The 13,135-nt window shown below is 45.8% G+C and overlaps 1 protein-coding gene across 4 annotated transcripts in view; it reads left to right on the top strand.

The window, feature by feature from the left end:
- The first annotated feature begins 201 nt into the window (after positions 1-201).
- Positions 202-13,135, top strand: part of LOC139534181 (putative adenosylhomocysteinase 3) — a 44,840-nt gene continuing 31,906 nt past the window's right edge. For 2 of the 4 annotated variants that reach the window (XM_071333060.1, XM_071333057.1), the window contains exon 1: positions 214-597. In XM_071333060.1, the coding sequence (XP_071189161.1) occupies positions 271-597 (327 nt within the window). In that variant the 5' untranslated portion in view covers positions 214-270. Of the gene's footprint in view, positions 598-13,135 lie in introns of all 4 variants that reach the window. The other 2 variants (XM_071333059.1, XM_071333058.1) reach the window with 2 other exon arrangements.

The following is a 13,135-nucleotide window of genomic DNA, read 5'->3' as shown; positions in this document are numbered from 1 at the left end:
TACTTCTTGGGAGATGTAGTTCTGTACTGTTATCTGTCAAATTATTTGGGAAAGCTTGGGGGTTTAAGTCCTTTTATGTAGCTAGTCTATTTACTTTTATTTTGATAGGATCAGAAATAGTGCTTGTATGGCATTGATCATTATATATCCACTAAATGTTTGAGACTTAAACTACGAAGACCACAATGCCTTGCTTTTAATCAGTACTCTGCCACTCACAATCCGTCGCCTAGTTATGTGTTGGGAAAAGGACTCCGCGAAATAGCAGCGATGTCAGTCCAGGTTTTGGCAGCGGAAATGGCCGAGGTCGAATTAAAAGACGTCCCCAGCAAAGAATTAACACCCGAATCGCCTCTGACAACAAAGGCAGACGACAAAGGGATAGTTGAAAGCGAACCAAAAGCTGTCGTTCCTTCGGCTACTACCCCAACGATGGAGCCTATCGTAAAAACCGGGGACCCGAGCCCTGGTTTTCTCACCCCGAACACTAAGATGCCGCAGGCGTCCGCGATGAAACGGACAGATCCACAACAAAACGGTGGAGAAGCTTTCGTAAATCGCGACGGTACGGTGGCAGAGGCCCCAAGATTGAAAAAGGTGAGGATCAACGTAAATGCGACGTTGGCATTTATAATGGTATTCTGCTTGGGGCAGATGCAAGTTTTTTGTTTGCAATGCTAATTAACGTTAGCTAACCAGCAAGCTAGAAATCTGGCATTGTGTGACGATGGCTGTAGCTCAAGCTAGCAATTAAAAGCCGTTTTGCTGCAACCTGACTAGTCTAGTCAGACAAGTCGTTTTTATAAAGATATTCAGAAAGTAACGACAATGTTAGTTACATAATATTTGTAAAGTTATTGTGTTTACGTTCGCTGCCACAGATCATACCATACTGTCTAAAATGATAGTTAAGTTAACGGTGCGCTGTCGTGGCGCTGTGTGATGCCAGTGTTGGGACAACAACGTGTCCATGTAGCTAAACTAGCAATGACGCTGTGAACAAAGTAGCTGGTCCTGATTGAAGTTTAATGGCATCTGCATTCTACCTGGTGATGGTTTTGTTAACGCGTTTCAAGACTCACTCACGCCATGTCACAATTTTGTCCTGACAACAAAATAATATGATGTCCACACATGTTCATCAAAATGTCGGTATTGTTGCCACATGTAGCTAATGTACATTTGACAGATACAGGTACAACCATGACAATACAACTAAAATAGCATTAGTCAAATCGTGGTGATGGTCAAATACATTCAACAAAGACCGTTGTAAGACGTGATTTAAATGCTGTTGTGAGATGAACTGAATTTGCATGGGGGTTCTCAGCTGTAGAGCACAGCGGTGGTGTGTCTGATCTGGAAAGATGCAGTTTTGAATGCAAGCTAGGCTACATGACTTTATCAATGACCATTTTTCGCCATCGCTCCAGTTTAACCTCACCACAACGGTAGCAGACTCATCTGACTGGTCTGTCGCATCTTTGTCATCTATTTCTTGTCTCATTCAGCCTGGCAATAGATTACAGACTACTTAGGGGAGTTTCCATCATTCAGGAGTACTCTGCTAGGCTCTCCTGTTGCTATATATCACCAGAAGATGTAGGTCTATGTGTGTTCCCTGTCTCAACACCTCTTCCCCAGGAGGGGGTTGGCAAGTCTCAAAGCTCACTGGTCAATTACTCTTATCCTGCCAGTGTCATGGAAAGTTCTGAACTGAAGAGAATAATGGGTTCAAGGAAAGTAAAACTTCTAAGTAATTCCTTGAAAAAAAATGGTGTCGACTAGGCCTAAGAAGTCTCATGATAAATGGTCGTTTAGGATTTATGGCCTGTGATCGCTGTCATAAAGCTATTAATCAAAGGTGTTCAAAATCAATGTTGTGGAAGGCAGTTCATTTGCAGATGGCAATTAAATTGTGCTGTCATGTTCAGGAAATGAAGTAGGGTCATAATTGGATGCACAACATTACAGAAAATGGCAACTTTTTATGTCTCCAAGTTTGTGCTGACCCTCCCTAAAACATACTGGTTTGTAGCAGTGATTTAATCCCTTGTCCCCAAATAGGCAACAGATCTGACAAAAGACCCTCACACTATAATTTTTTTAAAGCATTTGTTTTACCCCTTTTTCTCCCCCAATTTCATGGTATCCAATTGTCCCATCGCTGTATCTCCCGTACAAAGGTCGAGAGCCGCGCGTCCTCCGAAACACAACCCAGTCGCACTGCTTCTTGAGACAATGCCCGCTTGACCCGGAAGCCAGCCGCACCAACGTGTCGGAGGAAACGCCGTACACCTGGCGACCGTGTCAGCGTGCTCTGCGCCCGGCCCGCCACAGGAGTTGCTAGTGCGCGATGGGACAAGAACATCCCTGCTGGCCGATCCCTCCCCTAACCCGGACAACGTTGGGCCGATTGTGCGCCGCCCCATTGGGTCTCCCGGTCGCGGCCGGCTGCTACAGAGCCTGTACTCGAACCAGGATCTTTAGTGCCTTAGACCACTGCGCAACTCACACTATTCTGCCACCAAGCCAGTGACTATTAACACTGAACACAGGACTGGTAAATAGTGGTCACACAGAGAGAGGAAGTGAAAGAGGACTGGCTTACGACAGATGGTCCATCAGCCCTCCGTGTCCGATAAGAGCAGCCGGACCAGGGACCCTATGCGCAGCAAGGAGAGGAGGCTGCTGCATGGCATCTGGCTCGTTATGGTGACTTGTCCTTAAAGGGACCACCAGCAATACCTTCATGAGAAGATTTAGTGCCGTCCGCCATGGTACAGATTCAGTATTCTGTTTTATACATGTGAGCTACTTAGACAGCGTTTTGAACATCACTAGCACTTTCTGAAGGGGAAAACACATTTTATACCGGCCTATGAAATGTTGTATCATCTCACTTCACAATCATCAAAGCAGCCATGCATTGAAACAGGAACGTGCATGCAAAGTCTTAGGCCTATTTATAGGCTGCATGCACGTGTGTGCTGTGCATATTGTGTATATAGGCTGCATCTGTTGAATCACCCAGTGCAGAAAGGGCAGTGAGATGGAGAGCAGCAGTAGATTTGATGGTATGTGGCATGGATGGCTGGTTTTAATCCATGCCTATGCCTAACCACATGGGGGATTAAGCATGGGGGATTAATCTGCCTACTCTAGGTGGGCAGATGTTAGCCTTCGGACCGGCTGAGTGATCCGCTTAACCCCCGACAGACTCTGCCATCCTATCATGATGTTTCTGGACGGAGCGAGGAAATATACGCTGCCCCTGCCAGGAAGAACGGATTAGCAGCGGTAGGTTTCAAGTTTCGGCACCATGTGTGGCTGAGACGGCTGCTAATGAATGTACCCATCCTCGCGCCAAGCACAAGCTTTGCCAAGTTACAGATGCTGACGACTGCCATGGGTAGGTGCTGATGACTGCCAAGGGTTAGATGGGCAACCACCCTGGTAATTTTCCACCCTACTCTCTGACCCAAGGAAAAGGTCCCCCAGCATAAGGTATTTTCATTAAGCTGGAGGTCCTAGCAGGGGTCACTAGTTTACTGTGGGCTGGGCATGATCTGTAGGCTAAATTGCTTGCAGACAGCTCTGTATATTAAAAAGAAATGTGTTCTGTTTGAGATTGTGAAGAAACTCCTTGCAAAACGTCCTGGTTTATGGACTAAAACATGACTATCTGTCTAGGTCTTTTCCAGGCAGTTGGTCTGTCAAGCCCTTTTGACGCTCTGAAGTGGGAACATCCACCCCTGCAAAGGGGCATGAACCTTACTCTAGGAGAGTTGGAGTGGAGGGGATTCTCTCTCTAGCTCTGTGGATGACGACCTATAGCCTACTACTTCTTGCTGTTCCAAAGCGTAGGAGAAGGAAAAATAATGCTGTCTCCACCTAGCTATTCAAATCAATACACAGGGAAGTGTGTTATCCCTGCTCTTCGTGCTCATATCTCCTCTGCTGTCAAGAAGACGAGTTTTGGGCATGGCTGCCGTGCCGTGACTCGACCCCGATAGTGCTGGTCATTGGCAGCCGCCCCGGGGATCCCTCATCTGAGTCAGGCTCTCTGACACAACCGTCTCCATCAGATTAACAGCCTGATTGCCTGCTCTCTCAGAAGAGCCCATTCTGCTCCAATGATGTAGCTAGTGATTCAGGCGGAACAGCTAGAATGAGGATTATCACATTGCCCTGTCGGCTGCTGCCCTTTCAAGGTCAAACACTCCTGTGTCATAAAAATGCAGTTATCTTGGCAGATGCTTTATTACACTTGCATGAAAGGCTAGTGCAAAAAGGATCTCTAGTAGCTATTGTTTAACTATTTATCAGTCTTATGGCTTGGGTGTAAAAGCTGTCCAGGATCCTGTTGGTTCCAGACTTGCATCGGTACCGCTTGCCGTGCGGTACCAGAGGGAACAATCAATGACTTGGGTGGCTGGAGTATTTTTTTGGGCCTTCCTCTGACACCGCCTGTTATAGAGGTTTTGGATGGCAGGGAGCTCGGCCCAAGTGATGTACTGGGCCATACGCGCTACCTTCTTTAGCGCCTTGCAGTCGGATGCCAAGCAGTTGCCATACCAAGCGGTGATGCAGCCAGTCAAGATGCTCTGTGGTGCAGCGCTATCTGAGGGCTCATGCCAAATCTTTTCAGCCTCCTGAGGGGGAAGAGGTGTTGACGTGCCCTCTTCATGACTGTTTTGGTGTGTGTGGACCATGTTAATTCCGTAGTGATGTAGACACCGAGAAACTTGGAAGCTTTCGACCTGCTCCACCACAGCCCCGTCAATGTTGATAGGGGTGTGCTCGGCCCTCCGTTTCCTGTAGTCCAGGATCAGCTCCTTTTGTCTTGTTGACGTTGTTTTATATCGGAGTGCCTTTTGATTTTGAGGGCCTGCACATGCGCAGTTCGGCGTGAGACTACCGTTAGACCGGATTTTTACGTTTTCTGCGCATTACCTTAGCTAGCCAAAATTGCCATGACAACACCTTGTCCTGATTTAGTGGGGGAAAATCCTTTGTGCTTGGTCCCACATTAGCCATTAACTGTTGGCTAAAGATTGTGAATGAGTTTGAACATTCGCAAAGGTCTCTGGCTGAGGCCACCCCCAGAAACCAGAGATCAAGGCCTGTGTCAACAACCTCGAGCCCAGTTGAGAAAGACACGCTCCAGTGGGGCTTCAAGGAGAGCCGTGCACGTGATGCGGTGTTCATTAACACGGAGGATGGTTGGAGGAAGAAGAGGAATGGTCGGTGATGGGGACTAGGTTTGTTGGTGTAGTGCTCACAGCAGCAAACTGAGCTGGAAAGATCCCTCCGTGCCTGGGCCTTACTGCCTAGCTCCAGGCCAGTCTACAGGAGCCTGATGTACATCGGCCAAACCACTACAAAAGACCACTCGAGGCCTAGTCTATTCTGCCCTTTGTGTTGTGTTAAGAACTGGCAAGCGCGAGTTTACGACCAACACACTATCTTTTGCCCGCCACACGCAATAGGACAACTCGCATTTTCTCACCAATGCAGATATATTTAGATATCAAACCGATATGAATGTCTAGTGCTCATGTTGACTATTGTGCTTCTCAGCCTGCCTTGGACACTCTGTAGGGAATGGGATGTGAGTGTGTGTTTTGGCATGGTGCCCAGTCAGTGCACTCAAGTCTTCGCCTGATTATCGCTGTGGTTTTTTAATGGCCTTGGAAAAAATTCTCTCACAGTCGTTCACGCACACGCCGTGTTCACCTGAGGTCACCCCACTCTCTCGTTACCCCCGTGTTCTGCTGTAGGCAAACAATAGCGTGAAACAAACCAAACAAAGAAGTTTCTGCTGACTTACCGCACTTCCTTTGTGGGTTGAAAGTCATTGTGTTCTGTAGAAGTGTTAATTCACTCTCCCTTTTCTTACAATGTAATTACAGCACAATACTGGAGTCCCGCTGTACCTTCCGTTGCCTTCATCTGTGGTGTTGTGATTATTCCCAGGGAAATGGGCTGTTCGCACCACGGCTAGATAATCTCTCTGCTAGACTCCAGACCCTGAATGGACTCATGTGTTTTGTGATATTTCTACCACACATATGCTTTAAGTGAAAAAATGTAGGCTCGCTACTCCAATTCTTTTTTCTTTTTTTTTAGAGTGCATTACAGCTGGATCTGGCTTAGGATATCTCTGTGCTGCAGCCAGACAAACTTTCTCGCAAAGCTGTCAGGTGCGTGTGTGCCTTGTCAGCATCTGGGGTTCCACCTTCAGACCCTCTCCCTTCCTGTCGTCACTTTGTACTATGGCTCTGGAGGGTGTGTTCTGTGAGGTGAAGCATTCAGAACGACCCAGCTAGAAATATAACCAATGGAGCTTCTGAAGTCGTCAGAACTGGTTTCCACAGGCTCAGTAATTGTACCCAGTATAATATTCGTACTAGAGCTCGACCGATTATGATTTTTCAATGCCGATACCGATAATTGGAGGACCAAAAAAAGCCGATACCGATTTAAGTTAATACATCAATAAAAATCAATTTAGTCTCAAATAAATAATGAAACATGTTCAATTTGGTTTAAATAATGCAAAAACAAAGTGTTGGAGAAGAAAGTAAAAGTGCAATATGTGCCATGTAAAAAAGCTAACGTTTAAGTTCCTTGCTCAGAACATGAGAACATATGAAAGCTGGTGGTTCCTTTTTAACATGAGTTTTCAATATTCCCAGGAAAGAAGTTTTAAGTTGTAGTTATTATAGGAATTATAGGACTATTTCTCTCTCTACCATTTGTATTTCATATACCTTTAACTATTGGATGTTCTAATAGGTACTTTAGTATTGCCAGCCTAATCTCGGGAGTTGATAGGCTAAGTCATAAACAGCGCAATGCTTGAAGCACAGCGAAGAGCTGCTGGCAAATGCAGGATAGTGCTGTTTGAATGAATGCTTACGAGCCTGCTGCTGCCTACCACCGCTCAGTCAGACGGCTCTATCAAATCATAGACTTAATTCTAATATAATAGCACACAGAAATACGAGCCTTAGGTCATTAATATGGTCAAATCCGGAAACTATCATTTCGAAAACAAAACGTTTATTCTTTCAGTGAAATACACAACCGTTCCCTATTTTATCTAACAGGTGGCATCCCTAAGTCTAAATATTGCTGTTACATTGCACAACCTTCAATGTTATGTTATAATTATGTACAATTCTGGCAAATTAATTACGGTCTTTGTTAGGAAGAAATGGTCTTCACACAGTTCGCAACGAGCCAGGCGGCCCAAACTGCTGCATATACCCTGACTCTGCTTGCACAGAACGCGAGAGAAGTGACACAATTTCCCTCGTTAAAATAAATTCATTTTAGCAGGCAATATTAACTAAATATGCAGGTTTAAAAAATATATACTTGTGTATTGACTTTAAGAAAGGCATTGATGTTTATGGTTAGGTACACATTGGTGCAACGACAATGCTTTTTTCGCAAATGCGCTTGTTAAAATCACCCGTTTGGCGAAGTAGGCTGTGATTCAATGATAAATTAACAGGCACTGCATCGATTATATGCAACGCAGGACAAGCTAGATAAACTAGTAATATCATCAACCATGTGTAGTTAACTAGTGATTAAGATTGATAGTTTTTTATAAGATAAGTTTAATGCTAGCTAGCAACTTACCTTGGTTTCTTCCTTCCCTCGCGTAACAGGTAGTCAGCCTGCCACAGTCTCCTCGTGGAGTGCAATGTAATCGGCCGTAATCTATGTCCAAAAATGCCGATTGCCGATTATGAAAACTTGAAATCGGCCCTAATTAATCGGCCATTCCGATTAATCGGTCGACATTTAATTCGGACAGTTATACATTAGCTAACCGTTAGCTGAAGAAGATCATGTTGAATGATGAAGTTTAATACGAATATTAAGTAGAGGAATAATAGAAAGATGAAGAACCAGTGAAGGGGGGGCTAGATGGAGTCAGAGTGCAGAGTGTTCATTTGGAAAGTCCCCAGACAGTACATCTCTGACAAAGGCCTCCTCACACAGGCCACAGGGAAGGAATTCCATTCAGACTCTGACACCAGGCCCCTGTACAAAGAGCCAGCATTGTGTTCAAAAAGTGCGGCATCACAAAAGCCCCCCCCCCACAAAGGAAAAAGCACTGTTCTGTCTGCCTGGTTTCCTCCCCGCCAGAGCTAAAAAGGCACGAGCCACGAGCAGCGCTAGGCTAATCCAGTACTGGGAGAGACCATTCCCGTGGCGACGGGATAGAGGACTCCTATGAGCTGGATTAGTCTGACTGTACAATCAGCTCTGTTGTAGTTGCGTTGGTTTCAACCTGCAGCCTCTGTTACTCTGGCTTTGACTATTGGCATCTGTTGGGTTGTAATACATGGGCCTTGATACTTCACAGCTGTTGTGGCAGGTAACCTAGCAGTTAAGAGCGTTGGGCCAGGAACCAAAAGGTTGCTGGTTTGAGTCCCCGAGCCGGCAAGGTGGAAAAAATCTGCCATTCTGCCCTTGAGCAAGGCAGTTAACCCCCCCCCGACAACAAATGCTCCCCAGGACATGGTCATCGATTTTTAAGGCAGCCCCCTGCATCTCTTTGATTCAGAGGGGTTGGGTTAAATGCGGTACACACAATTCGGTTGAATGTATTCAGTTTTGCAACTGACTAGGTAACCCCCTTTCCCCTTCGTAAACAACCAGTGTAGACTAACATTGACATGCTTACTTACGGGCCATTCCCAACACTGCAGAGAAAAACGTAGAAACAAATAATAACACAAGGAATAAATACACGATCAGTTATGATTACTTGGCTATATACTCTGGGTACCAGTACCGAGTCGATGTGCAGGGGTTTGAGGTAGATGTGTAAATATATCCTAGTTAGGGGTAAAGTAACTAGGCAACAGGATAGATAATTAACCGTAGCAGCAGCGTATGTAATTAGTCAAGAGTTAGTGCAAAGAGGGTCAATGCAGATAGTCCAGGTAGCTATTTGGTTAACGATTTAGCAATGTTATGGCTTGGGGGTAGAAGCTGTTCAGGGTCCTGTTGGTTCCAGACTTGGTACACTGGTATCAATTTTATACTGCGGTAGCAGAGAGAACAGTCAGTGACTGGAGTCTTTGGCAGTTTTTAGGGCCTTCCACTGCCACCGCCTGCTTCCACTTCCACCACCTGTTTCCTCTGACACCGCCTGGTTTTTCGGCCCAGATTACACGACCACTGACTTTTGCGAGGGAAAGCTTCATTACGGTCAGGCGGACAAATGCGCGAACAGACATTTTGTCATTCGTTCAGAGCTCACAGATGGTTGGATCCCTTCCACGGTCGCAATTAAACAGTGCAGACTCAGAATAGCATGACCCTAAAAATGACTTAACTGCCCTCAGTGTGTTTTATGTAATTGTACATTTCCATTGAGACAATACTATTTTCGGGAACACTTCTTACAGACATATAATTCCACAATCCCCAGCTCCCCCTCCCTTGCTTTGTTGTTGGAGAAATAATCTCTAAATTGCTTCCCGTCTGTATAAGTGTTGTTTTCTATCACTCTCAGGCTTAGGCTAGATGCAGGCCTAGCTGTCTGTCACTGACCCCTAGACCTTGAGTATCTATTTTTTTAAATATATATATATATATAAAACAAACAAAGAAACAAACAGATACTCAAGGTCTAGGGGTCAGTGACAGACAGCTAGGCCTGCATCTAGCCTAAGCCTGAGAGTGAGATATATATATATATATATATATATATATATATATATATATATATAGCTAAAACGCCTAAATCCTTAAGCTTTATTCACAAAAAAGCATAAATGGCATAACTGTTGCGGTATTAATCCGGCTGCATTTATAGACTAATGGAGGGAGAGGCAACATCAATGAGTGTGTGGCTGGGCTTTGGGGAATGGGGCAATCTAGTATATTGATCGTGTTTCTCTGATCAGGGAAATGATTGAAAAGCACTAGATCCCATGATCAATAGTCATTGGGATGGGTCGGTGGTGTCGCTGTCCACGGTCGTTTGGTTAGGCAGATTGGGTTCTCAAAACCACCCTGAGGGATTGGGACCGTGACCTTGAGCTAAGTGACACGCACCCTCCATCAGTTGAGTTGGAACATTGTTCTCATGATGTTTTGTGTTTATCTTACATCAATTGTCAGACTTTTCAGCTGCCGCTTTTAGAGCCTTGGCATTATGTGGCTCTCGGAAAGCCCCCTTTTTGCAGTGATCCCGCCTGACACAAACAAATATCTTCTCCTGAATGTGCAGGTAGGTAGCAGGAAGCCACGCTTAATCCCTGCTAAGCCTTGGCATTCCCTATCTGGTTTTACAGTGGCTTGCATGCTTATTTTCAGTGTCACCGAGCCCGTTCTCATGGCTACATGTTGAAATGGGTGAACTGCTGGGGCTGAAGCAGCTATACTGTGCTTTGTGTGGTAAAGGGTGTATTTCTGAATGCACCAGGCTCTCTGTGTGTGTTTTTTAATTGTCCTTATTTATGGGAACACTTGTCTGTGTGTATAAATCAGCCGGGCACTGCTTACATCACACCCCCGAGGGCAGCCAAGCGGCGCTGCACTCTCCTCTCTGACTCGAACTCAGGCTCACGTAGCCACCCTCCTCAGTAGCCATTGGAAGAGATCACGAGACACTTCTGAGCAGCGATTGGATGGAGCGGTCCTCTTTGGAGGGTTCTCTCTGCATCATCAGTGTGTGTGTGTGTGTGCGTGATTCCATGTGCATAGACTACCCTCTTCTTATCTGTCATTGACGGGGATGATCCTGTTGGATCTCTCGTTTTCACCATTCACCCAGTGGATTATTGCTCCGAGTTTGGTGAATGGAGGGAATGTGGCCAGTGATTTCCCCGGGACCTACGTACTGAAATGACATGAAAGGACATGACAACCTTTTTAACTCATCGCCCTGCTCTTCCTGCTTTGAAAATGGCCTCAAGGTCAAAACTGCAGGCACCCATTTTCCACCGCGCTGCTCTGCTCACACACGGCCCAAGCCGCAAACACAAACCAAGTCGACATTGATAAGGAGGCATGGCGGATTCAAGCAGCGCTGAACTTCATAAATCAGAGTGAACTTCAATATACTGGTGTTACAGTGCTGGGGCTGTCGGCTTATCCATCAGGGCTACTCAATCTGCCTAGCTGTGGACAAACCCCTACGTTCAATGGTGTGGAGGTCTACCACTGTTTAGGGTCCCAAAGATACTGTTAAAATAACAATTGTCTCTGTTACAGTCTTGTGAATGTGTAGTCTTTTCCATTTGAGTTTGTGCCCTTAGAGGTGTTGTATGGTCATTGTGTGGGTTTCTTCTATTGGATCTGTGAGGAGTGTGTGGGAAGAAAGAGATGGAGGCTCTCTCAGGGTAAGGGGGGGGGTTAGTGTCCAGGAATACTCAGGGCAATCCAGCCCACGCAGATTCCGAACCCTGGGTTCTGTCTAGCCGTGCTGGTTGTCCCTAAATGGTAGCTGAGCAGGGTGAGCCTCTGGCTGTCTGTCCAGGTTTCAACATTAACTTTATTTTCCTCACTGTCCCAGTCAGTGTCTGTCTGTCTGTCTTGCTCACAGAAGAAATAGAATGATTAACTGTGTGGGTGTCTGACATGCTGATAAGTGCAGAAAACAACCCCCCCCCCCCATCAGCTGCCCCAAACACCAAAATTAGCCCCTAGTACTTAGTCTAGTAGACAGTCGGTTGGGTCTTCCCTGAATCTCCAACCCCCCCCCCCCCCAAACCAAAGTCTTAATAGTGTTAGGCCTGCAAATGTAAATAGCGGTAGGCGATGTGTTTTTTTATTTGAAGTGAGAACCATATTTTAAAGGTTAAATAAAGTACAAAAGCTTCACCGTTTTCATTTTGTAGCTGCAAGCATATCTTGTTTTCTTGTGAGGATTTTCCACGCAAAACAACTATTTTCAGAGCTGGGCCTACGATACTGATATTCCTGTTAAAATCTGTTCACTCAGCCCCACATTTAGTCTCTATATAGCACACCATGTACCTTTTTTTGTTGTCATTTGTATCTCGTCTCAGTATAATCAGAGGGCACTTTGTCCTGCATTATCTGGGTCTCTTTTGATCCAGTCGTCCTCTAATGGAGTGTTATTCCGTGACAGCAGGGCTGGGGAGGCTGAAATAAAATGGATCGAGTGCCGTGTGGCCTAGCCTCTCGCTCTGTTGTGTTAGGTGAGTCGTGGCTGGCGGAAGCGAGCGAATACGGGAAAGGATTGTATGAATGAGTGTACCTGAGGCCGTGTTAGTGGGCGAGCTCAAAGAACAGCCTCTTCAATTGCTCTGAAGGTCCTGTAGCACGAGTGCTGCTGGTTTTTGGTAAGCACCAGAGAATGACGTAAGTGGAAACATACAACACAAATCGCTTTGGGTAAGCCGTATCCTTGAGCCTCAACATAGTTATTATTGTGATTTAACAAAAAAAAATTAAATGTTCAAATGAGAGCGTCAACATAGATCGCTGAGTGGAGGAACACGTCCTATGTGAATGGTTGCTGCTTACCCCGCTGGCTCATAGAAGTTCTACATATTCTATTTCTACGCGTAGGCTCTTATTACCTGTAGGAGATCCATATTCTTAGAACAATGTCACATTCTAAGAACTCCCTCCTGTAAAGGGGTCAGCAGCGTGTTCCCCTCCCTCACTGAGAACAGGTGCAGCAGCCAGTGTGTGGGTGTTCTCTGCCCTGTCACCCTGGCCAGCTGGTCCCAAAGGGGAGCTATGTTTCTCCCTCCAATTGCACTCCTAAAAAGTACTCCGGTCGGAGACTAAGTTGTTGACATGGCCTGTGCTCTGTTCTTGTCCTGTTAAGTTTAGCCTAGTTTTTAGAAAGCGGTCTTTTCAGGATCGCTTAGGCTATTCAATACCAGGTCTCTGTGGAGTAGTCTGGTACCCTGTTTCTCCTGTTTGCTGACAGACATTAACCTCACTGTCACAAATGTTGCCAGCCAGTGGTTGGTTTTGTTGCCTGCCCTGTCTCTTGCCGGTGATATGGCGTGGCGGATGGAAACATGAGATGTTGACACAAAGCAGTGTCTGTAATAATTGGGAGACATTAACATTCAGAAGTGTCAGACCCTTCACCGCTGCAGTCGACACATGAGGT

The sequence above is a fragment of the Salvelinus alpinus genome, chromosome 11 (genome assembly GCF_045679555.1).
Source record: "Salvelinus alpinus chromosome 11, SLU_Salpinus.1, whole genome shotgun sequence".
Lineage (NCBI taxonomy): Eukaryota > Metazoa > Chordata > Actinopteri > Salmoniformes > Salmonidae > Salvelinus > Salvelinus alpinus.
Note: the sequence above shows the minus strand (reverse complement) of the source record. Positions and strands in the feature narration are given on the sequence as shown.